This window comes from Panthera uncia, chromosome D2, assembly GCF_023721935.1.
Source record: "Panthera uncia isolate 11264 chromosome D2, Puncia_PCG_1.0, whole genome shotgun sequence".
NCBI lineage: Eukaryota > Metazoa > Chordata > Mammalia > Carnivora > Felidae > Panthera > Panthera uncia.
This window is the reverse complement of record NC_064818.1, coordinates 77,617,922-77,643,074: the sequence shown is the minus strand read 5'-3', so window position 1 is coordinate 77,643,074 and position 25,153 is coordinate 77,617,922. Positions and strand designations below refer to the sequence as shown.

Below are 25,153 nucleotides of genomic sequence, written 5' to 3'. Positions count from 1 at the left end.
GAGGACAAGTGTCTTCTATAAACTGCTAAGCACTCTGATCCACTGGTCTCGGGGCCTGTACCCGTGCAGCCCCTTGGGGCTGGGGGCCGCATCAGGGCCTGCCGGAGACGATGCGTGTGCTCCCCACAGCCGAGGCCCCTGCAGGCCCCAGGCGCCGAGCTGCACGGGAGCACCAGGAACCATGGCGGTTTTCCAGGCAGCCCGAGTGGGCAGCTGGGTGCGAGACGTCGGCCCCCACCAGCCCAAGGCCCTCTGCAAAATCCCCACTCAAACTGTGGAGAGCAGAACAGAGTAAACAGAGCAGGCTGCAATAGGGGCCAAGAACACGAGGCGGGGTCACGTCAACAGGGGGGGGGGGGTGCCAGGTGGAAGGGGCCAGCCCTCTGAGGCACTGTGTCCTGTGTCAGCAACTTCCCCCAGAACATTCTGAGAGCAGATCCAGAGATGAATGAGAGCGGGGCTCCAGACCGTAGCGGAAGGTCTCTCCTTGTGCGGCTCCCCTGCTCCCAGCCCAGCCCCGGGAGAGACCAGGCACCGCCAGCACACGGTGGGGACCCGGGGCCACGGGGACCAGGAGGGACAGGGTAGGGCCATGCGCTCAGGCTGCAGGCCCCTGCTTGGGTGGGAGACCCCCCAGCCTCGGGAGGCCGGACAGCACAGGCGCACCCAGAGCATCTCCCCGGAAAAGGGCTCACACATCCACACCGGTACAGCAATGCCACGGAGTCGGCCAGGCCCGAGTGCCTGGAAGTCAAGTCCCTCCCTTCACAGTTATCCTGGGGCCCGAGTTCCCTCCAATAAAAATAACACTACCAGTATTCGCTGGGCACTCACTCCATGCCAGGAAACGTGCTGAATGCTTTCCGCAGAATACGCTGTTCTGTTCTCCCCAACCTGAGCGTCGATCCTCTTAATATTCCCATTTTAAAGATATGGAAATTGAGGCCTGAAGTGACCGGAGCAGGATGGGAAGACGGACAAGTGGCTTTGACTGGAGATGCTTTGCTCCAGCGTCCCCAACCCGCACCCTGGGGATGGGGGGGCATTCTGGTTTCAAGATGGTCGCTGAGCCACAGGGAACAGTTGGGGGCGCTCTGCTTCGCCTCACGGGCGCCCCACAATTCCTCAGACCACGTGGCTCTCCCAGAAAGAGGTCACGCAGAACCGGTCTACACTAGAAGTCTGTCTGCCCAAGCGGCAGCAACAGTATTCTCCGATCCCACGAGGCCGAGCTAAAAATAACTCGATCCCGACAATATTTTGAGAAATAAAGTGCCTTGAAATGTCATGGGAGGTAGCACAAACTTCTCAGGAAGTGCTTCCTTCCTCCGCCACGCCTCTGTTGCAGGAATTGAGAGGCAACCAGGGCACGCACTGGTGAGCACACCCAGGCTCTAGGATGCAGTCAGCTTTCCAACAGCTGCAGGAGCCGGGCAAGTCGGAAGCCACTCGGAGGCTCACTTTTCTGTGAGATGGGGTGGGCGGAAAGGACCCGGAGAGTTCCCGAGGGTTCTCCTAGATGTGTGAGTCTCCATGGAGTATCCGTCCCCATACCTTCGCCGTCACTGGTGTCTTCCAGATCTGCATTGCCAGCCCTTCGTGGGCAGCCACGCGGTCCGGGGCAGACGTGCGTGGCCCTCTGTCTCAGGGGAGGGAGGCCTGTCCACCGTGTTCCCCTCGGCCAGGGGGGCTGAGGGGGGCTCGGAGCGGCAGTCTGCTCTCCCGAAGCTGCCGGGCGTGTGCAGACCAGGGCCTCGCAGCATCAGGCCTCTCTTTTCCTCACATCAAACATCCCACAGGGAGAAGAGAGGGCAACCGGGAGACGGCACTCTGGGAAGCAGAAGGGCAGTGGCAGGACCGTGAGACCCACCGAGGCGAGACCTGCAGACCGCGGGAAAAGCGACAGCAAATGGCAGGGTGCTCGGCAGACCCCGCAGGGTGGGCCCAGCCCTCAGCGCCGGGGGGGGGGGGTTGGGGGGGGGGGGGGGTCGCCTGGGAAGGGGGAACTGGAATGGCCCAGAAGGGGGCTCAGTCACAGCAGAGGACAAGGACTCTGCCAGGTCCTAAGAGGGTGTTTTCATCACCTGGGCCACACCCCCAATCTGAGCCCAACCTACACCCCATGTCTCTGCTCTGTGGCGGCTCACGCTTGGGGGTAGAAACCCACACACGCTTGTAACAGGGCAAAATAAAGCCCAGAGGCTTCTGTTTATGATGCAGTCTACATTACTCACCCCTGGCTGAGATCTCCCTGTCCCACCCCCGAGGCAGGAGGCACAGAAAGCAGGAAACGGGGAGCCCGGCTCTTAGGACCAACCCTCACGCCGGCCACCCGGCCCTCTGGCCTCAGTACCCATCTGTGAAATGGGGGCAGTGTGATGGATGAGATAAGGCGCAGACATTATCCACAATGAGCGCAGCCTATAAACAGCACCTCGAGGCAGCCGTGCTGGGGCGCAAGAAAGAATGGGGCTCACGCCAGCTGCTTCCGGCCTGGAGCGGGGCAGCCAGGCAGAAGGTGCCCTGGGAGGCCTGGCCTCCCCACCTCGCCTCTGCACGGCCTGCTCTGGGTGGGCATGCCCGCCGCCCACTCTCTGCAGCCCCGATTCATGCCTCCAGCCCGAGTCCCCACTTCCGGCAACAACGGGGAGCCCTGCCACGTGGACAGAGAGCGCGGACACCCCCAACACGTTCCTAGGCCCCCAGGAGATCCCCAGGCTCCGTGTTCCCAGCACCTCTCTCAGCAGCAAGGAGGAGGCAGAGACGGCAGGTGGGGAAGCTGAGTCTGGGCAAGCTCACCTGGGATTCCAAGCAGAGGCTCTGGAGTCAGACACACCTGGTTCAACTCCCAGGCTATTACTGTTTCTGATGCTCAAGCTTCTCATTTAAAACCCAGAAAACTGTGTTTACCCTGCAAGCTGGTTGCACAAAGGAGGAAAAGCCCCACTGCTTACACTTGGTAAGTGCTGGATTATTCTAAAAAGATGGCTACTGGGGTGCCTGGGCGGCTCAGTTGGTTAAGCATCCGACTCTCGATTTTGGCTCAGGTTATGATCTCACAGTCTGTGAGTTCGAGCCCTGCGTCAGACTCTGCGCTAACATCGAGGAGCCTGCTTAGGTCTGTGTCTGTCTGTCTCTCTCTCTCTCTCTCTCTCCCCCCCCCCCCCCATTCTCTCTGCCCCTCCCCACCCATGCTCTCTCTCTCTCTCAAAATAAATAAATAAACTTTATAAAGATGGCTATTAGTTTCATTACCTGAGCGATCAGGAGGCCTGAGCCATCACCTGGCGGTCCGTAGCAGAGGCAGGAGACAGAGTCCAGGCGCCCAGCCCCTCACAGCTCAGTCCATCCATCCCCCAGGAGCTAACGGACTACTGACAGCTTCCAACCTGACCCTCCAAGAGCCACTGTCCAAGCCGATCCTTGCCGAATCCGACCCCACTCTCCCGGCTCGGAGCGGCAACACAAGATCCGTTTTTCGATGCATCAGATTCCCAATGGTCTTCTGCCGAATGGGGGCCTGTCCTGCTTCCTGCCTGCCTTCAGAGAGTCCCTTCCACGGTGACACTGAAGCTCTCTGCTCCCCTCCCCTCCCCCAGCCCTGCCTGCCCTCAACTCCCCCAGGCCTCGGCTTACAGAACCCCCCCCCCCCCCGCCGCCGACCTGGGAGACTTGGACTTTGGCTGCAGGACAGCTGGTCTCCCTGGAGCTCTGGGGTCCCTCGGCCTGCCCACCACACACGGGTCGGGGAGCAGGGCTAGAGTTTCTCAGGCCTGCAGAGAGCTGCTGGGACACTAGGAGGCGCTACTGAGCTTCCATCCTGGGGCGGCAGGGGGGCAGGACAGGAATTTATTTGAAACTATTTCCTGTGGGGACACTGGTGCTTCCCCTCTACTGGTAGGTCCCAAACAGGTTAACCCCTTCCCCTCCTGGCTGACTCTGGCCAGAACAGGACGGGGGATGACTTCCACACGCCACCTGGATCCTGCCAGCCCCTAGATACAGTCTCCACAACACCCGTGAGGCCTCCAGGGGGACGCTGGGGAGGGAGTCCAAGGAAAGCCGGGTCCATTCGGCTGTGAGGTGGGGCTGCACACAGGGGTGGGGTGGGCCCCTTCAGCCCCCGGCTCAATTCCTAGCCTGTCTCGGCCTCTGCACCTGTAAAAGGGAGGGTGGGGTGTGGACGGGATCTGAAGACAGTGCTCCTTGAAGCTTTCGAATGCTCGGAAGAAGCAGAACCCGTTGCCTCTGCCCAGTGGAATTCACAAGGAACCCCGATACAGACAAGACAGCTGGTCCGGCTGAACCAGGAGTAGGGCCTGGAAGCCCCACAGGGATCCCCCTAATTCTCCTGAGGGGCCAGAGCAGAACTGGGGCTTGGAGCCCCGACCTGAGGACCCTGAGCCACATTCTCTGCCCTGTGGCTCGGAGCTCCCTTGGCAGCTGTGAGTGGCTCCTCCTGGCACCAGCCCCCACCCGGCAGGACCTCACGGCACACGTCCCTGGTGGCCGACTTGACTGGACTGGAGCACCTGGGTGGCTCAGCCAGTTAAGCGTCCAGCTCTCGATTTAGGCTCGAGTCATGATCTCATGGTTCGTGAGATCGAGCCCCGAGTCAGGCTCTGTGCTCACAGCATGGAGACTGCTTGGGATTCTCCCTCTCCCTCCCTCTCTGCTCCTCCCCTGCTGGCTCTCTCTCTCTCTCTCTCTCTCAAAATGAATTAATAAACATTAAAAAAATAAAAATAAAAATCCACCGGACTAACTTAAAACCATACAGAAACAAATGGAGAGACAGTAATCACAGGGAACCCTGCACATGGTGGACTAGGGGTTCAAAGGCCAGCTCTCACCAGCTCTGTGACCCCAGGTAAGTTACTCAACCGCTCGGAAATAAGAATAGTTAGCCATCCTCTGGGGGTATTATGCTAAGTGAAATAAGACAGTCAGAGAAAAGACAGATATCATACTTTCACTCACATGTGGAATTTGAGAAACTTAACAGAAGACTACGGGGAGGGGAAGGGAAAAAGACAGTTACAAACAGAGAGGGAGGGAGGCAAACCATAAGAGACTCTTAAATACAGAGAACAAACTGCGGGTTGATGGGAGGGGTGCGGGGCAAGGGAGGGGAAAATGGGTGGGCATCGAGGAGGGCACTTGGGATGAGCCCTGGGTGTTGTATGGAAGCAAAGAATTGTGGGAATCTACTCTGGAAGCCAAGAGCATACCGTATACAAGGTATGTTAGCTAACTTGACAATAAATTATATTACACAAGCAAAGAAAAGAACAGTCAACCATCCCACACAGCTGCTTTGAGAGTAAATGAACCAATTTCTGGTGCAGGGGGTCCCTTTTCTGCTGCGGCCAGTTTGTGTTTTCCCAACCACCTTAGGAAGAAGACACCTTACTTCACCACCCACAGTGAGGAAGCTAAAGCACAGAGAGGTTAGGTAACCAGCCCCTGGCAAAACAGCTGAGCTGGGATTCACAGCCCGGCAGGTCCCGGAACCTGTGTGCTTAACCACGAGGCTCCAAAGACCAGGGCACGCGAGAAAATACTCAGATTCTGGCAAAGTCTTAATTTGGAACTATTTTCAAGGCCTAACTACTGCTTTATTTATTTATTTAACGTTTATTTACTTTCGACAGAGAGAGAGAACATGAAAGGCAGAGGGGCAGAGAGAGAAGGAGACACGGAATCCGAAGCAGGCTCCATCCAGGCTCTGAGCCGTCAGCACAGAGCCCGACGCGGGGCTTGAACTCACAGAGTGTGATTTCGGGACCTGAGCCGAAGTCAGACGCTTAACCGACTGAGCCAACCCAGGCGCCCCGCCTAACTGCTACTTCATGCAGCCTGATCAATGAGCTCTTCCCAGCCCTGTGTAAGCCAGAGCCAGAAGCCAGGGGAGACCTCCACTCAGGCACCAGGGAGGGAGGGGACCGGGCTCATGGCAGGCTCACCTGCACCTCACGGCATCGTAAAACCCAGATGGAGCACAGAGAGCAGCCCGCGCGGGGTCACACGCCAGACATTCCATCCCTTGCCCACGGGCCGCGAAGCCCAGGCCCTTCCCCAGGCCCCCGGGCCCCCCTGCCCCTGGGCCAGGGCCGGTCGGGCTGAAAGGCGCCCACCTAGGCCTCCTGCCCTCGCCGCTGCAGCTTCTGATGAACCACTGCTGTCCCCTCCCTGCCATCAGCTCTCTTTACAACCCCACATACATGTAGGACATGCAAAAAAAAAAAAAAAAAAAAAAAAAATGGAGAAAAGGCTCCGGTGCTGTGCTACAAAGACCCAGGCAGATCCCGCACCTGCCTCCACCTGCCTCCGGGGCGGGGGGGACGATGATACAAGTCCCCCCGCAGTGGCCACCCAGCTGGCTCCACGAGGGGCACCTGCTCCTGAAACACGGGCGGCCGTACCGCGGGCCTTTCTCCTGCAGCCCGCCCACCTCTCAGTCACGCGTTGGGGCCTTTAAGGGTTTCTTGCAGCGGCAGAAGGGCTCTGCTCTGGCCAGCCCGCCATCTCCAGGCTCCCATCCCAGGTCCCCTTGCATCCTCAGCCCCCACCCCCAAACTCCGTCATTCAGAGCCTGCAGAGCGGCCAGCCCTGTGCCCGCTCGGGGCGGGACACGACGCAGGGCAAACACGGTCCCTGCCGACCGGGTGATCCCCTGGGCGGCCACCCTCACCCTACATCCCTCACCCCCTGCGTTCTGCATCTCACAGAGTCCTCTTTGAGCACCCCTCCTCCCAGCCCCTCTGGACAAACACTCTGTGCCCGGCACCGGGCTGGGAACTCCTCCTCTTCGACACTGCTGAACACACCGCAGGTGCTTGCAAAGCTGAGCTGCCTCTCAGATGTGCTCCCGGTGGCAGCAGCAGGCAGCCGACGTGGGCCACGTCTCCTAGCACGGCGGTGAGGGCGGCGGAGAGCAGGTGCCCCAGTACGCTGGGGTAGAGCCTACTGCACTCGTGCTTTTTAAAGAAAAGCCAGCTTTTCCAATCGAGCGTCTCTCCCCCGAGGGAGGCTTGTGCCGGGCCATGCTGGCGGGCTGCCACAAGGCTACAAGCAGGAAGAGGAATAAGCATGGCCATACCCGGACTCCTCCCGCCCCGCCGTCCATGAGCACTGCCGTCCCCCCACACACAGGGGGAGGCCAAGAGCCGGTCTGCGAGAATGTCTTGGAAATCGGAGGACGTGGTCTCTAGGGGCGAATTTTCAAAGCGGTGTCGTGACTGTGATTCCACCCAGAGGTGGGCGCCTGGCTGGGCCTGCCCTCAGGAAGGCCCCAGAGTTCTGGAGGGTCGGGCCCGGCTGTGCTGTGCACACGTGTCATATCGCTGACCTATCCCCCCCACAGTTGGGTATTTATCGGGCTCCTCCTTTGTACCAAAGGGAGTACTTCCCCCTAAACCCTCATTTTACAGATGAGAAAACTGAGGCTCGGCGTTTCTTCCAGCTGGTAAGTGGCAGAGCCAGGACATGAGCCTGGGGCTCCCCTCTGTCTATTGTCTTCCACACTCAGCCTTCCAAGCAGCAGCCCAGGTGAGTGCCCGGAAGCCAAGGACAAATGGTCCCTTCTCCCACACGAACACGTACACGACAAGGCTAGGCTTTCATCCAGGCATAGGGACAACTGTGACAGACGAATGCCCTGGAATGGCCTTACTGGCTGGGGTGACCTTAGATGAGTCGGCTTCTTCCCCAGAAAACAGCAGACTTTCTCCGCTTACCCTGAGGCTCGGAAGGGGGCCCCAAACGTGAAAACGGCTGGGAAGCCGAAAGGCCCCTGCCAATGGAAGACGGTTGCTGCTCAGTTTCACAAATGCAGAGCGTCCAACACGTGCAAGGCATCGTGGGGAAAACAAAACTGGCAAAGACTCATCCCTTCACGTACCAAGCAGGGCGGGAGACGGCAGGGAGGCGGACGAGGCAGCGGAAGTCTGGGGTCTTCCCCCCCTTCCTTGTAGGAGTGTAGCCCGTGGCGCCTGGGCATGGGAAGGGGACCAGGGACCCAGGGAAGGGGGCCCTGGGGCAGCGGGCGGGCGAGGAGCAGGTATTCAGCAGCCGGGCAAGGTCAGGTTGGCTACATTCAGGGGGACTGAGCAAATATGTAAATGGAGAGAGAATAACGTAAAGCAGGCTTCTCCCTGTAGAAGGAAGGCACAAATGTGCAAAAGCGTAAGGCTGGGATGAGCCCTGTGGTGTCGGACTAGAATCAGAGGTACTGGTGTGAGTGTGCTGTTTCTGGTAGTACAGATTCACAGGTGCTGATGGGTGGACGTGTGAGTTGCAAGTGCGTGTGTCCTACTTCTGTCCGCTCAGAGGGTCTCAGAACAGCGACCCCCCCCCCCCCCGCCCCGCCCAGGGCATGGGAAGACCGCCTCGTGCCCTAGGGTTCCATTCTAAATATCACTCTCCACTAAAAGGAACTAGGGCTCCTTGAGAAATGGGCGGCTCCAGGGCTGACGCAAAGACAGAATATTATGAACCTGAAACATCTCTTTGTGCCAGAAAAGTAAGGAAGGGCTCAGAGAACGGTGGGGATGTGTCCAAAGGACTCAGCTGCCGCTAGCCACGTCGGGGACCACGTGAGCACCGGAATAAATGACAGGAGGAACAGATGATAACCCACTGAACTGAACAGAATTCCGCAAGTCCGCACGGGTATAAATAAACGGGGAGGAGAAAACATTCTTCTTTACGGTAGAATGCCGACATCAAGCGTAAGAACGAAAAATGCAATTACTTAGCAACCGTCACAGAAATAGTTAATTCAAGGAGCAGTAATAGACCTTAGAGACAACGGATAGAAGCAGGGTGAGGACTGGGATTGTACATCCTCCAGTCACCCCGCAAATCGTCATACCTCACAAAGGGGGAGAAAAGCCCATACCTTTGCATAAACTTACGGCGGTCCCCGTCTTAATCGGTCAACGTCAACACCACCGATACTGCTGGAGGCCTCCCGACAGGATGCGCCCAGAAGCACGCAGCACCACTTCTGGGATATTCTGGCCCAAAGGGCACAACGCAGGTCGTATCGCGGGGAAACATCAGATGAAGTGGGTGCCCCGTGATCCTCAAAGGTGTCAACGTCCCGAGAGCTGAGGCAAGGGCCAGCGAAGCAGTCTAGAAACAGGACCACACAGCTGCCTGCCCCCGGACCAGATGCTCCTCTCTACAAAGAACATCACGGATCTACCGGTGAAACCTCCCAGGTCCAGCCCTGGGAGACCAGTACGTGGAATTGTTTCTATTCTGGAAATCTCAGAAAAGGTTTGGAAACAAGGAGGCCGTGGGAAGCCCCGGCAGTGGCAGATGATTCTCCTGGAGGTGAGGTGTGTCCGGGGCACGACAGACAGGGGCCTGGGGTGAGGTCCAGCCCGGGCTCCAGCCTGCCATGGGGTGACCCCTGCCCTGGAGACAGTCCCTCTGGGACTCTCAGCTCATCCTCATATGAAGCCAGGGGTCCCCTAAGGGCCCTTCCGTGTGGGAGGACCTGGGAGTTCCTTCACTAGGGAAGGCCTTGAAGGCAGGATTCAGGCAACTGAGGAAGGATATGGTAGGACAGGTGGTGGGGCACAGCACCAACGAAGGCTTAGGGGTGGGATGGGGCAGAAGGGGCTGGAGCGGCTCGAGGACCCCCAGGCCTGCTGCCCTAGTCGCAGCACAGACACCGGCTGCTGCAAGAGAAAATGGGGCATGCAGGCAGGTGTGGCCGGCATGTGGGCTGGGTGCGAGTGCATGTGGGTGTGCCAGCACGTCCATCCATGTGTGCTGCTCGAGGGGGCCTGGGTGTGGGGGAGGGGGGAGGGCTGGGTGCGTATTTGTGTGTGTGGGACCTGGGTATGCACATGTGAGGGTGCGGGACCCAGCCGTGAGTGTGTTGCGGGTGTGAGTGTAGGGGACACCGGCGCGTCACGTGTGAGTGGGTGTGCACGCGGCCCCTCCCGGTACCGGCAGCACGGCGCCCTCTAGCGGCCGCAGCAGGAAGCAGTGTGCGAGGAAGGGAAAGTGAAAGCGGGCCCTAGCAGACCGGGAAGGAGGCGGTGAGGCCCAGGGCAGACGCGATGGGCAGGGGGTGAGAAACAGGAGGAAAGGGCAGAGGAGAAAACCGGAGGAGAACGCAGAGAAGGCCAGGCTGCACTTCTCCCGGCGTTCTCCTCAGGGACTAATGTGTCTCCAAGGCTGACACTGACCTTCTTGGGTGACCCGGGGCACTGGCCTCACACGACACCATGGGGCTGGCTTGGCCCTTCAGCTAGGGGAGCCTCCAGACCTTCTGATGCCCCTCCTCCAGTCAGGGCTGGCTCAGGCCCCTCTGCCAGGGACACACCCTAACCCCCCACCCCATTCCGGGGTCTACAGTCCAAAAGGCCAGAGAAAACGGCCCGTGCACCCTCTCTGTGCTGGGGAGGCTGGGATCCCATCCTTGGGTGGCCACTCTTCCACAGGTCAAAATAGGTGTACCGACACCCCTGCCCTGTCTGGGCCTCAGTTTCCACTTCTACAAATGGGAAGCGGGGCCACTAAATCTCTGTGTCTGTCAGTAGGGAGATAGGACAAGCCTCTCGGGGCTGTCCCAGGCACCACAGGTTCCTAGGAAGCTAGCTCCAGGGGCTGGGAGGCTAACTTCTGGGCCGCCCCCAGGCCTCAGGGCCTCACTCTGTGGCCACCTCCCGGCCTCACCTGGGACCCCCTTCCAGTGCCCCGCAGGGCCTAGCCAAGCTGTCCACGGTTTGAAAACCTTTCCTTCTTGCCCAGGACATGAAGCAGGCTTGGTCAGGGACCAAGAAGGATAATGACGGTCAGGTACCAGAAAGGGTTACTACTTCCAGTGCTGTCCCCCCACCACCAGCCAATCAAAGAGCAGGTACACCAAGCAGGTGTGGAGGGAGCCAAACCCAGGCAAAGCCAGAGGGCAGGGCCCAGATGGGCGTGTCTGCCCCTGCCTATCCCACCCTCGCAGCCACTGATGCCACCACACGTGCCCACCTCTGCCTCTCCTGTGCCTTCTCTCCCGAGGCCCCTCTGGGTCCCTCCCCAGTCTCTGGGTGGACAGAGTACCGGGTGTCGACGCTGCCCCTGAGGGCTCTAGGCGCATAAACTGGGAGAACACGGGCCTCCCGATGCAAGACAGCCAAGTGGTGAAGAGGCTGGAGGCAAGTGGGGCCCTGCCCACTGCAGGGGGAGCACAAACCCGCACAACCGATTTGGAAGTGTGTGGCATTGTCTGGTAAAGCTGACCCTGCGTATTCCCCACGACGCGGCAATTCCAGCTTTAGTGGATCGACGCTACAAGGACTCATGCCCACGTGCCCACGAAACATGGATCAGACGTTCCTGGAAGTACTTCAAAGAAAGCTTAAACCAGGACCCACCCAAGTGTGCCCTCCGGGGGAGGGGAAGAGAGAGGTGTGTTCACACCAGGGAGGATGAACCAGCTATGGCCAGGTGAAACAGGCAGTAACACCAGTTAGATGAAGGTCAGCCCAGGAAAACCCAGCTGCATTCTTGGGGGAAGCTGGCCACATGGGAGAACCACAGAGAACACCGCGAAGCAGTCCCCAGGCAGGGTGCCATGGAGGCCTCTGGCTTTCCAGCCCCACAGGGGCCCGCAGAGCACAAGGTTTTCTCTGGCTCTTCGCTGGGGTCTGTGTGTCACGAGTGCCATCTGCAGGGAACAGGGGGAGGTGCAGGGACCCCCGTGCCCAACAGAAATGCGCTGAGCCCTGATGTGAGCCGGGGAGGCAAGCAAGAACTTTCTAGCAGCTACACTGGCAAAAATTAAAACAGGCAGGTGAAATTAACATAAAATATTAGCACTGGAGCATGTAATCGGTACAAAAAATTACTCACGAGCTTTTTCACATTCTTTCTCTACCATTCAGTCTTGGAAATCTGTCTTGTGCGTCCAGCACATCTCGATTACGACCAGCCACAGTTCAACTACTCAGCAGCCACCGGCAACACATGACCACCGTCCTCAACAGCGTGGCTCTGGAGAGCGGCCAGGGCCGAGAGGCCTCCCACCTGCCCTCCCGCACACAGAGCCCAGCCTCCTGTTCTGCCCTGTGGCCTCCTTCTCAGATGGCTCATTTGCTGCCTTACCAGTGACAGTGGTCTTCTCACTCTGCCCTGTGTGCTGACAAAAGCTGATTTACGTCCTTACAACAAACAAATAAAAAGATACAAAATTTTGGGGTGCCTTCCTTTGAGGGCCTGGGGAAGAAAGAGGGCCTAGATCTCAGGTGTGCCAAGGGGCTTTAAGAGAGTCTCTAGTGCCCCAGGAGGGTCCAGGAGGTGGCTGGCGGGGCAAGCGTTCCTCACTCCCCTTGCATCCACTTGGGCCCCAAACCCACAGGTCTCTTGGCTCTCGCACACGGGAGAGGGGCCTCACAGTGAACAGGTCCTTCTAATCCATTTCCTGGACCCTGTGAAAACAGATCGCTCAGGACAGATGCAACCCCCCACCCCAATCCAAGTACCCCTGGGTAACCGTGTTTTAACCAAGTCTCTGCAGCATCCACAAAACTGTACTTTCTCTTCATGGCCACCATCAAAACCATCTAGAACAAGTCAAGACAATGCTCTAATGTCTAAGACACCCTCAACGGCCCCACAAGCCAAACCCGGACACCACAGGGCACCTCCACGTGCCCACAAGCACCTGACCCCTGAGAGGTGCCCATCGGCAACCTGACCAAGACTAGGCTGACTTTTGACCCGGGAAAGAAACACGGCTTCTCTGGACACAGCGGGCCGGTTCCAAGGTGTCCCTGACCAAGGATGTGCCATCTCTAGCTTCTCTGTCTCCCACGAACTGAGAAGACAGAGCAAAAGGAGACGGAGGGTGATCAGGGAGGGCCGAGGGCCCACAATCTGTAAACCGCCCCCCCACCCCCCCCCCCACTGACTACTTTGCCCAAATTGGGCCTGCCCTTCTGTGGCCGGGGGCAGCTGGAGCCTTTGTTCTCTTGTCTCTACACTAAACCCTATTCAAATCCCAGCTGTGAAACTTGGCCCCTGTATCTTTTGATACTTTACCTGACCTATGAAAAGGTCAGCTAGGCCCCTCCTTAGAGGACAGTTATATAAAGGTCAGCAGATAACCACATCCTGTTCTTTTTGGAAAGAAAACGAAACGAAAACTGGGACACCCCAGGAATCCATGGAGGCAGGCAGGCAGATGAACTTGACCATGTGCAGGGACACTCACCTGAACTTGCCCGTCCGCACCTGCAGGGCTCTCATCCCGCACCGCTGGGCACCACCGACGTCACCCACGATATCGTCTCCAATCATGATGGCCTGCGAGGCAGGGAAATGAGCTCAGAAGTGATGTCAGGGGAGTTTATTCCTGTGCTCCTTCAGCTGTTTTGACATAATCAACTGCTTGATTTGATGTTTAAAACTTCTACCATACAAATTAGGCAAGGCAATATTGTCATCGTATTGACTAAAAGTCAACCCACCTTGAATATATCTCCTGCTGCCCACTCTCCCACCCCCCAAGAGCCGAGTGGCTCTGAACAGCGCATACGTGGGCAATCTGAAATCAGTCCTCAGGTGTCAAAGTGATAACGGTGTCACAAGGCCACGTGGGGAGGCTGACACAGATTCGCCTATACTTGAACACAGGCTGAACTTTACCTGCAGCTAAAAACTCCGTAACCAGGTGCCAACCACTAGCCCTGTGAAAATTAACTAAATTTCTGGCAAATCTTTGTAGCTCACAGTTTAGGACTTTTTGCTTTCAATAACGAGGGTACTACCTATAAAACCAAAATAATATGCAAACAAAAATACATACACGCGCGCGCGCGCGCGCGCGCACACACACACACACACACACACACACACAAAGGTAACGCTTGCAGCCCGGTGATCATTTCAAAAAGCAGCCTCTGGGATATACTCTCCCACCCGACACAACATGAAAACCAGACAAATTATGTGAAACAACAGTTTTCAAGCCACTGGACATCAAGCAATGAAGGGCAATGATTTTTAGGACACAGGAAACATAGGAGGTGAACCCCACGAGTATATTCAGTTTCCAGACTGTGGGTGCAGGGAGGGAGAACCACACGGAGCCTGGCAGACTCCCCGAATGGAGGGAAAGAGCTAAGGGCTGGGAGACCAAGGCAGCTGAAGTTCCCAGGATGGAGTATCAGAGAGGAGGGGACTACCCAGAGTAGAAGGGCACAGATCCACAGAGGGTCCCTCTGAATGAGGCAGCATTCTGCAGACTGCTGATCAGCACACATGAGTGAGGAAACCAGCCGAGGCCAGGGAAAGAATCACACTGCAAAATGAAAGAAAACAGTGCCCGGACCTCACACAGGGTTGGGAATAGTGCCTGTTCCCACCAGCCAGACTGGAAAATCTCATCATTCACAGGGCACTGGGTAGTGTTCTCAGGAGCATCTTGCCTTCGTAGTGGGGAGTAATTAGTCTTAGACCAAACCCTGCTCTGGCACTGCCTCCCAAGTCTCTAAAGCAAGACCTGGAAGGATCAAACTGTTTCCAAGTCATTTAAGTGCATCCCAGAACAAAGTGCATACGAAAATATCCAGAACCCTCCCCCTCCGAAAAGTAGAATTTGCAACGTCTGGCAACTAATTTAAAAAAGCGATCAGACATGCAACGAAGGCAAACATCACACATAATGAACAGAAAACTCAATCCATCTAAACTGACCCAGAACTCACACAGATGTGGGAATTAGCAGACAAAGACATTAAATTAGTTACTGCAACTATCTTACATATGTTCCAGATGTCAAGTAGGGACATGGAAGATAAAAGAAAAGATCCAAATTGAACCTCTAGAGATGGAAACTACAACAGATTGTTTTTTCCGACAGAGAACTGCTTTTATTTTTAATTACTAATAACAGCGCAATTTACTGACATTTACAACTAATCGCAAGTGTGCGGTACTAAATAATGCTTACATTTTATTTATACTGGTAGCACCTGAAATACATTATGTCTGGAATGGAAAATCTGCCGAATGAAATTAATAAAGGATTACACAACACAGAAGAAAAGATTAATGAACTTGAAGATATAGCAATAGAAACCATCCAAAATGAAACCAAGAGAAAAAAGTAACTTAACAAAAATGAACAGAATATCATCAAGCTAGGACATGACTTCAAAGGGCCTGATACACATGTAACTGGAAGATGAGAGGAGGTGACAGAAATAAAATGTGACTTCCTAGTGGCTAAAAATTTTCTAAACACAATAAAACTGATAAATCCACAGATCCAAGACCCCAATCAACACCAAACACAAGAAACATGAGGAAAATTACATTAAGGCACAACATAATCAAACTACTCAAAGTCAGGGACAAAGCAAAAATCTTAAAAGCTGCTGGAGCAAGAAAAAAGTACTGTTACACAGTAAGAAACAAAGATAAGACATGAGATTTTCCACTGGAAACAATGCAGGTGAGAAGACAGTGGGGCGCCATCTTTAAAGTACTGAGAGAGGGAAATGCCAACCTAGAATTCTATACCCAGCAAAAGTATCCTTCAAAAACAAAGGCAAAATAAAGGCATTTTCAGATATCTTAAGCTTAAAGGCATCATCACCAACAGATCCACACAAAAGAAATGTAATAGGAAGTCTCTTAGGCAAAAGGAAAATGGTACTAAGTGGAAATATGGATCTGCACAAAGGGACAGAGAAAGAGTGATCCATGGCATATGTTGATCCCTTCTTCTACCAGCCAACTCCTAACAGGCTTTCAAGACCACCACCTTTGAACCCAGCTGGGATATGAGGCCCCCCCAAAACCCTCTGGTTACCTCCTGGCACGTCCCCTACTGCATTGTACTGGTTCACTCATCGTTCTTTTCTAGAAACGTGTGAGCTCCTGCAGGCAGGGCTATGGGTTGATGCTGGCACTTAGCTGATATCCAAAAACTTGACTGGATCAGTGTCCTAATTTAAGGCATGGCTGCCGACGTCAGGAGACACTTAGGAGGTACAGCCAATAGGTCTCCTCACTGGTCACCAAAGTAGAGTCTACTTCAGTGCTGCCTGAACTTTAGTCATTAGTGGGTCTCCTTTTGCGATATCCACATGTATTACTAACATTATTGTTTACGTTGATTCATACCTTCTTACATATGTACTTTTTTTTTTTAACGTTTATTTTTGAGACAGAGAGAGACAGAGCATGAACAAGGGAGGGGCAGAGAGAGAGGGAGACACAGAATCTGAAACAGGCTCCAGGCTCTGAGCTGTCAGCACAGAGCCCGACACGGGGCTCAAACTCACAGACCGTGAGATCATGACCTGAGCCGAAGTCGGACGCTTAACCGACCAAGCCACCCAGGCGCCCCACATATGTACTTTTAAAGAAAAAAAGAACAGCTTCCCTCACTTAACTACCACAAAACTCTGATTAAAAGCTTCAAAATATTCTCAGGACAAGATTCTGCTAGTGGAAGAAAAATCGGACGCCTCAGACATCAAACACGCTCCAGATCTGTTCTCAAGTCCAGTTGGGATTTTACGTGGTTGGAGGCCAGATGGGTCTGAGAAACCGGACTCCACGTGACAAGACGGGTGTCCTGATGCCGACAGGGTGGAAGCTTTGAAACTGACAGTCACTCCACAAGTCTCCCCTCTGGAATTCAGATGTCAGGTGTGGGTGGCTAATCAGTGAATAGATATACCAGCTAAAATCAAGGACAATCCAAACGATGACTGTGAGGCATTCACACTGGGGAAATGAATTTGGACTCTGCCTGTAAGGACAGGAGTCCGCAAGGAACATGTCTCGTGTCTCAGAGTGGGGGATATAGGGCAGTAGAAGCAGAGGCAGGCCTTGTGTGACCAGCAGAATGGACAGACTGAGCTCAGGTTTCGGGTGGGGCCAGAGCAACCAGGCTCAAACTCCAGCTCTGTTAGCTGCTAGTTCTGTGGTCTTGGGCAAGGCTCCGCTTCAATCTGTGAAAGGGGTCTAAGTGGTGTGGCATTTAAATGAAACCGTATCAATTACGCATCGACGACAGTGCCTGCACATAAGTTATCTGCATGTGTTTAAAAGGAAAAACACACTAGGAAATGTTTTGTTGGGGAAATTCCTGATCTAGCCCTGTTGGAGATAGTCCAGTCTCTATGATGGCACTCTTGCCTCCAGTGACCCAGCACTTTTGTATTAAGCCCCTGTGGGGGGCAGGCAGTGGGGACACAGGGGATCAAAGAGACACGGTCCCTGCCTTCATGGAGCTCCTGGTTGAATACAGAAGACAGACGTTCATCAGACAATTTCATAAATACACAGCCAAGAATGTGATAACGTGCAGGAGGCTGTGAGGGGTAGTGGTCAGGGAAGGCTTCCTGGAGGACGTGAGGTTTTGAGCTTCAACCTGAAGGGCAAGAGGGGCCGGCCAGGTTAGGAGGTAGGGGCACTCCCAGCAGGGGACCCCATATGTGTGCTAACAACCCATCTGCCACCCTTCCCCAGGGCAGGGCCATACAATGCATTCCACAAAGCACAGGCTAATAAGCCCGAAGCGACTGTCCTTGGAAACACCTGAACAGGCATTCAAATGACTGGAGAAATCACGAAGAGTTTGTGGAAAAGGCCAAAGACTGAGCTGGTGCCACTCTGGGGGTCAGAGAAGTAGTTCCAGGTAAACACGAGGCTCTTCTAACAACCAACACAGGCTGCCTCGGAGGTACCACTCAATCATATTCAAGCAGAGGCTGAAGGGGCCTTCATCAGGGAGGCCCCAGGTAGAAGCTCGGACACGGACAATGACCACCAGCACTGAGACCTCTGCCAACGGCTAGTGGCCACAGCCGCCTGCCACATGCATGAGGAACTTGAAAAAAACTGCATTTCTTCCAGCGAATATTCTAAACTTCATACGCTTCACCAATGGCCTCTGATCTTATCTCCAATCCCACGTTTTCCAAAGTCAGTTTTGCACACGGGTGACACGCGGTTTGATTTTAGGTACAACACGGACACGCATTTTAATGTAACCGTTTTGCATTTATTTTTAAGAGTAATCTCTATGGTAAGTAAGGGATTCTGGTTTTCCATTTAAAGGAGTGATCAAAGGTCCTTTTACTTATTTATTATTTTTTTTAAGTTTATTTATTTTGAGAAAGTGAGAGAGAGTGTGAGCAGGGGAGGGGCAGAGAGAGGAGAGAGAGAGAGAGAGAGAGAGAGAGAGAGAGAGAGAGAGAGAATCCCAAGCAGGCTCAGAACTGTCAGCGTGGAAAGCCCAGTGCAGGGCTTGAACTCATGAACCTCAAGATCATGACCTGAGCCAACACCAAGAGTTGGTCGCTCAACCAACCGATCCACCAAGATGCCCCCAAAGTTCCTTTTAAAATACATTTATTTAAGTTTTTAAAAATGAATCGATTTAAGGGGTGCCTGGGTGGCTCAATCGGTTAAGCATCCGACTTCAGCTCAGGTCATGATCTCATGGTCCATGAGTTTGACCCCCGCATCGGGCTCTGTGCTGTCAGTTCAGAGCCTGGAACCTGCTTTGGATTCTGTCTCCCTCTCTCTCTGCCCCTCCCCCACTCATGTTCTGTCTCTATCAAAAAATGAATAAACATTAAGAAAAATTTTTTTTTAATTCCATCGATTTAAAGAAAAATTAAGTGAGTAATAGTGCCAGTGCCAAGTACCCAGGTACGGTAAAAATTGGAAATTTCTTCTAGGATGACTGTTGGCTTGGGAGAGCACTGCCAAATACAAATGGGTTTTTTTTTTTTTTTCTTAGTGTTTACTTATTTTTGAGAGGGGGGAGAGGCAGAGAGAGAGGGAGACACAGGATCCGAAGCAGGCTCCGGGCTCTGTGCTGTCACAGAGAGCCCGACGCGGGGCTCGAACCCATGAACCACGAGATCATGACCTGAGTGGAAGCTGGACACAACTGACTGAGCCACCCAGGCCCCCAAATCCAAATACAAGAAACAGCCAGGGGGCTACGTGTCCCTCCTGACAAGAGCAGCAGGGCTCACACACGGGTGGTCCTGCAAGCCAGGGTCACCGGGGCCACCACACGGCTCATCCGGGAGGAGGGCGCCGGACCAGCCACGAGCCCCAGGATGAGATTCTGCTTTCTGCCCTTTCGAGGCCTCTGAACGTTCCTAACCTTCCAACCTAGGGCCCTGTCCATTGCTACCGGAGGCTCCGGGGGCCATCTTGCTAGAAGTAACTTGGAAATGAAACAGGTCTTCCAACGAATCCGTGTCAAGCCTGATGCCTTCCACGCTTCTGGGGAAAAGAAGATTTTGTGCACACGTTCCCCCAAGGCAGTAGAAAGTCTTCACCCTCGGAACACAGCCTCCCGGGGCTTCCTGGGCAAGGCCATTTGCTGCTGTGACCCACAAAGGCGGAAGCAGAGATCTGGGCCCTTGGAGGAAGAACTCCGGAGAAGCGGCCGCTGTACTCGGTCACGACGAGCCGATGCCCGATCCGGGCGGCGCCCCGAAGCCGCGTGTGAGGCTGGGGGAGCGCAGGGGTGCCGGGGACGCTGCGGGGCGTGCAGCTGCCCGGAGCAGTGATGCCTGTCCGGGCCAGCTTGTGGGCTCCGCAAACCAAAATGCACTGGGGCCTCCGGGGATTTCACAGATTTACTATCGGTGAAGGGCAATGATCACGCGACGAGGGGCAATTATTGCCAAATCATTTAGGATTTAAAAAATCATTGGCCAGAAGATAGAGGTCAAGAGGTGCGCCGTCGGGGGAAATAAAAAACCCCTACCTGTCAGGCCCGGGATGCACTTCCTTTCTGACTGCGATACGGTGAAGGCAGGGCAGAGGCACCCGGCGAGGCTGGACTCCCAGGGAACACGGAGACCCGGAGAGCCGGAGGGAGCACTGAGCCCCGCAGGCAGGTCTTCCGGTCTGAGCTTTCAAGCAGCTTCGTTCACGTTTCTTCAATCTTTGCCTGCCAGCACCTCCTTACCGTCTGCCAGGGGAAGAACCCGCGCTGACAGGTGACCGTGTTTGGGAGCAAGCCCACCTGTCATACACTTTCTGGTCACCCCAGGACTCTGCCCAGGAGCTCTCCTCCCTCTCCCAGGGCAGCACAGCAGGGCTGGCGGTGAAGGAGCCGGGGGCTCAGTCCGGATCTCAGCCCCGAGGGGCACACACCCCTCCAGGGAGATGCCTCAAGAGGACATCTAGCACTCGATGAGTCCCGGGTCTTCAGCCTGCAGGTCTGGAGGCACCCGGGCCCCCTCAGAGACCCGGAGATGGCCCACGGCTAAGGAATCCCCCCACAGTCCGACACATTCGTGAGGCCCAATTCCAAAGCACAGCACAACTCAAAGACCGCTATGTCATAAAAAAGTAAAAACGGTGTGGTAAGGATGGGGGGCGGGGGATACAACCGGTAAGGAAGATAAACCGATACCACCTTTCTGAAACAGAAATAAGCAATGTTCGGGGCACCTGGGTGGCTCAGTCGGTTAAGCGTCCGACTTCGGCTCAGGTCACGATCTCCCGGTTCGTGAGTTCGAGCCCCGCATCGGGCTCTCTGCTGTCAGTGCAGAGCCCATTCTGGATCCTCTGTCTCTCTCTGTCTCTCTCTCTCCCCGCCCCTCCCCCACTTCCTCTCAAAAATAAATAAAACATTAAAAAAAAAGAAAAAAAGAAGCAATGTGCATCATGGCCCAACAACTACCCTCTAGGTAAGATTTCTCCACAAATAATTAGATTTGTACAAAAGGGCACACATACAAGGGTATTCATAGGGTTTGGTAACGATAGGAAAATTGGGAGTCATCTAACATCCGATGACAGGGGATACAAAGAACATTATGGTATAGCCCATATGGAAGAACACCACAGAGCCACAGACGTTATTTTGTGAAAGTGTCTAAAAAGGCACAAAGGAAACTGCTCCCAATACAATATTGTATTTAATACTTAATATTGGAAAAAAAGAAGATCATTCAAACTGTGTGTTAAAAATGTATCTACAGATGGGGCGCCTGGGTGCCTCAGTCGGTTAAGCATCTGAATCTTGACTTCAGCTTAGGTCATGATCTCATGGCTGGTGAGCTCGAGCCCCACGATGGGGGGTTCCGTGTTGACAGAGCAGAGCCTGTCTGGGATTCCCTGTCCTCACTCTCTGCCCCTCTCCCCCTCTTGCGTGCTCTCTCTCTCTCTCAAAATAAAAATAAACTTTCTAAAAAAATGTATATCTAGAAACTAAAATATTGGAAGGGTTACGCGGGATCTGTTATTCTGGTTCGTGGGATGAGGAACAGTGTTTTTCCTTGTACTTTCTGAATTTTCCCTGTTGCCTTTAACAAACATCACGTACTTCACACGATGAAATTCTTGTGCTTTGAGGAGAAGAAAATCTTATTTTTAAAAAGGCTCTTGAGGCGCCTGGTTGGCTCAGTCGGTTGAGCATCCGATTGCGGCTCAGGTTGTGATCTTGTAGTTCGTGAGTTTGAGCCCTGAGTGGGGGGCTCTGTGGTGACAGCCCAGAGAAGGTTCTGGATGCGCTGCACCCCCTCTCGCTGCCCCTCCCCCTCCCACGCTCACGCTCACATACACCCTTGCTCTCTTTCTCTCAAAAACAAATAAATATCGTTAATAAGTAAGTAAAGGTTTTACAGACCCCTTGTGACTGGGATACATGCCTACGACAACCTCAGAGCCACAATTTCCCGAAACTCCAGACAGTCTCAAACCCGGGGCTGTGGTGTCAGGCCTGTCCCTGTCTGGAGACAGAGCTTCACGTTCAAATCCGGTTGCAGGAGCTGGTCCGCTCTCTCCCGGTGCTCTGGGCTCACATGGTCCCTGCAAGGTCTCCCTGAACTGACACCCAAGACTCGCGGGTGGCGGGCCTGAGCTGGCGGAGGGGACTGGGGATGGGCCTTCCGTGGAAATTCCCGAGGGGGACGAGGCCATGAGAGAAATGAGTGGCCCCGCTTGGACACTCCCTCCCCACCCACAGGTCTCGCCACCCACAGCCTGTCCCCGTAGCCGCGTAGCTAGAATGAACGATCTGAGAACCAGTGAGCAGAATGACAGCAGAATGACAGAGCCTAGTCCGCGTTTTATGCCCGGCCCTCTTGGGAGAAACCTACAACCCTTGCCCACATGTTCGACAGACCATCCCTAGGGCATTTACCCTCACCCCCTAAGATCCTGTCTAACTTTATTTTCTATGGTTGGTATTCAGTCAACAATATTTAGTATTTTTGAAACTAGAAAGTGATACTGTCCTACTTCGTGTGCCTTTAAAAAGTCCAATCACCAAACCGAAAAATCCTGCTATGTGGCTGACGCCCCCCTGGAGGCCTGGGGCACAGCAAAGGCCTGGAGGGGATGGGGTCCTGGCCACAGGCCTCATCAGCAGATTAATCTTGGGTTCGGCACTAGGGTTTCTGTGACTATTCCCTAATGCTGTGGTTCTCACCTGGGGGGCAACCTTGCCCCTGGGGGGATGTTTGGCAACATCTGGAGACAGCTGTGGTTTCACAACTGGGGGAAGGGGGTCCTAAGCATCCGGTAATGCACAGGGTGGCTCCCCACCACAAAGAATGATCTGGCTCCCAAATGTCAAGAGTGCCGAGGTGGGGAATCCTGCCTTGACCTCAATATGGAGGTGCAAATGCCTATGACGAGGACTGGAGCAAGGACTCCACGAAATAAATAGGTTTGTGACGGTTCACGTATTCGAGGTCCTTCCTCTCCAAGCCTTGGGCTCCCCATCAGTGAGATGGGCGCCCCCCCCCCAACCCCCAGCTTCTTGGCTGCTGTGTACCGACTCCCGTGCTAACTAAGCACTCTGGTTTCAACAGTCCCAATTTCCATGAAACCTGCATGATTTGCAAAGGACGGAATTTCTACGTGTATGGAAAACTGCCAAAACCTTCACATCATTCGGGCTGTGTATGAAGCTGTAAAACCACCCACTGATTTCGAAGCCTTAAGCCATAAGAAATTAGGTATTTCTAGAAGCAACCTTTAAGGTATGTTATTCTTTGCCTTATTACTGAATCCTGGAAAGGGCCTGCTTACCTCTAAGAGGTTTGAATTTCCAATCTATTAGAGTAATACCAGCAATCTGTTATTTCTAGGCTATCGAGGAAAGGTTAGAATGGAAATTGCATTTGGGTGGTTATGTCCATTCTGAGCGCAGGCTGAGGACTCAGCAGAGGCAGCAGGCCCTGGCCTGGAAGGAGCAGTTATCAAGGGAAATGACTGCTGATAACTTTATTGATTAAAGCGGCTTGAAAAATTTAAGGTTTGCCACAGCCCTGGCACTTCCACAGCAAGACTGCTCCTCACAGGCATTTTTCATTAAAAATAAAGAGGCAGGATCAGAGAATTATTACCTTGTGCATAAGACACAGTTCATTTGAAATGGCCTTATTTTGAAATACTGCCTTAAAAGGTCTACACATCCTGAGGCTCGAGTAACGTTAATGAACGTTTTAGAAAAACGGTGGGGTGAGGGTTTAACAGCACACAGAAGTTGCCACTCAACTGTCAAGGGGAGAGACAGAAATGACATTTGAGGGTGGAAGGGAGAATGATAATATGAGAAGTAAATAAGATTCAGCTTTGCCACATGTGCTCAGAGCCACCAGAGAAAACAATTCCTTAGCTGCCCAGGGTATCCGATGCTCGCCATCGACTGGACAGCCGAGGGACCTTGACCTCATCACACACAAAGACTCACCAGGAATCTAAAACACAACGCCCACAGCCCCAGCACCCGCCACATGAGATGCCCAGATTAACGGGACGCCCATACGGGCCTCGGCTGCTCTTTGGGGTTTGGAGAGGACAGTTTCTCATTCAGAATGGAAAAGGTACCAGCGGGGAAAATAACTGAAAAATGCCAAAAAGCAAAAAGAGGAGGGGGGAAATCATCCCAGGTCGAACTCTCCAAATACATCCAGCGATAATGTGACGTCCAGTGCCCCCGGCCTTACTTTCTAGACAGGGGCAGCTTTTGTTGTGTTGTCTGTTTGGAGGAGGTTCTGAGACGACTATGATCACACTGCTCATATAATTCTAAATACCGGCTTTTAAATCCAAGTTATGGGAGCCTTTCTTCCACCCTGTAACAAATCATCTTCAGAATTTATTCCCTCTTAAACGTATCCAATGAGTAGGATATAAATATATACACAGTTGTTTACATTTAAGAAATGGAAAGGTGGGGCGCCTGGGTGGTTCAGTCGGTTAAGCGTCCGACCTCGGCTCAGGTCATGATCTCGCGGTTTGTGAGTTCGAGCCCCGTGTCAGGCTCTGTGCCGACAGCTCAGACCCTGGAGCCTGCTAAGGATTCTGTGTCTCCCTCTCTCTCTGCCCCTCCCCTACTTGTGCTCTAACTCTCTCTCTCAAAAAATGAATAAATGTTAACAAAAGGAAACAGAAAAAAAGGTAAGCCATAACATTTATAAAAAGGGCTACCAACGAGACAGGAGTAGGAAGAGAAAGAAAAGGACAGAAGCTCCACTCCCTTAACTGTATCTTATTTTAGGGATTTGATTTTGAAATCAAGCAAATATTTTACATAACTACAAAAAAAACGTAAATGTTGAGGGGTGCCTGGGTGGCTCCATCAGCTTCGGCTCAGGTCATGATCTAAGTTCAGGAGTATGAGCTCAAGTGCAGCTCAGCAAGGAGCCTGCTTGGGATTCTCTCTCTCCGTCCCTCTCTGCTCCTCCCCCCCCGCCGGGTGGCTCAGCTGGTTAAGCATCAGACTCTAGATATCTGTTCCGGTTGTGATCTCACAGTTGTGAGATCAAGCCCCACATCGAGCTCTGTGCCGAGTGTGTTGTCTGCTTGGGATTCTCTCTCTCTCTCTCTCTCTCTCTCTCTCTCTGTGCCTGTCCCTGGGGCTCGAACTCATGGGTCATGAGATCATGACCTGAACTCAGATGCTTAACTGACTGAGCCACCTGGGTGCCCCTAAAAAAATCCTTTGTTACCTTGGGAAGATGCTAGAGAATCAACTCATTATTCTGAAAACTAATAAACTATGAAAAAAAAAAACCCAGGCATTTATCTGGAGTTCCCTATATGAACTGCGCCCCAGGGTAACAAACAGTTGGTGAGCAGCTTTCCTATATAGGAATAATCCAGAGGGAAAAACGAAGAAGGAATGACA

At 53.8% G+C, this 25,153-nt stretch overlaps 1 protein-coding gene across 2 annotated transcripts in view; it reads right to left on the bottom strand.

Annotated features, from left to right (window-relative positions):
- The window catches only part of LHPP (phospholysine phosphohistidine inorganic pyrophosphate phosphatase), a 119,002-nt gene that overhangs the window by 60,137 nt on the left and 33,712 nt on the right, over nucleotides 1–25,153 (bottom strand). Inside the window, exons 6-7 of one of the 2 annotated variants that reach the window (XM_049646622.1) lie at nucleotides 13,229–13,320; nucleotides 3,854–4,158 (exon numbers count right to left, since the gene is read on the bottom strand). In XM_049646622.1, coding sequence (XP_049502579.1) covers nucleotides 3,996–4,158; nucleotides 13,229–13,320 — 255 coding nt within the window. In that variant the 3' untranslated portion in view covers nucleotides 3,854–3,995. Of the gene's footprint in view, nucleotides 1–3,853; nucleotides 4,159–13,228; nucleotides 13,321–25,153 lie in introns of those variants that run through there. The other variant, XM_049646623.1, reaches the window with a different exon arrangement.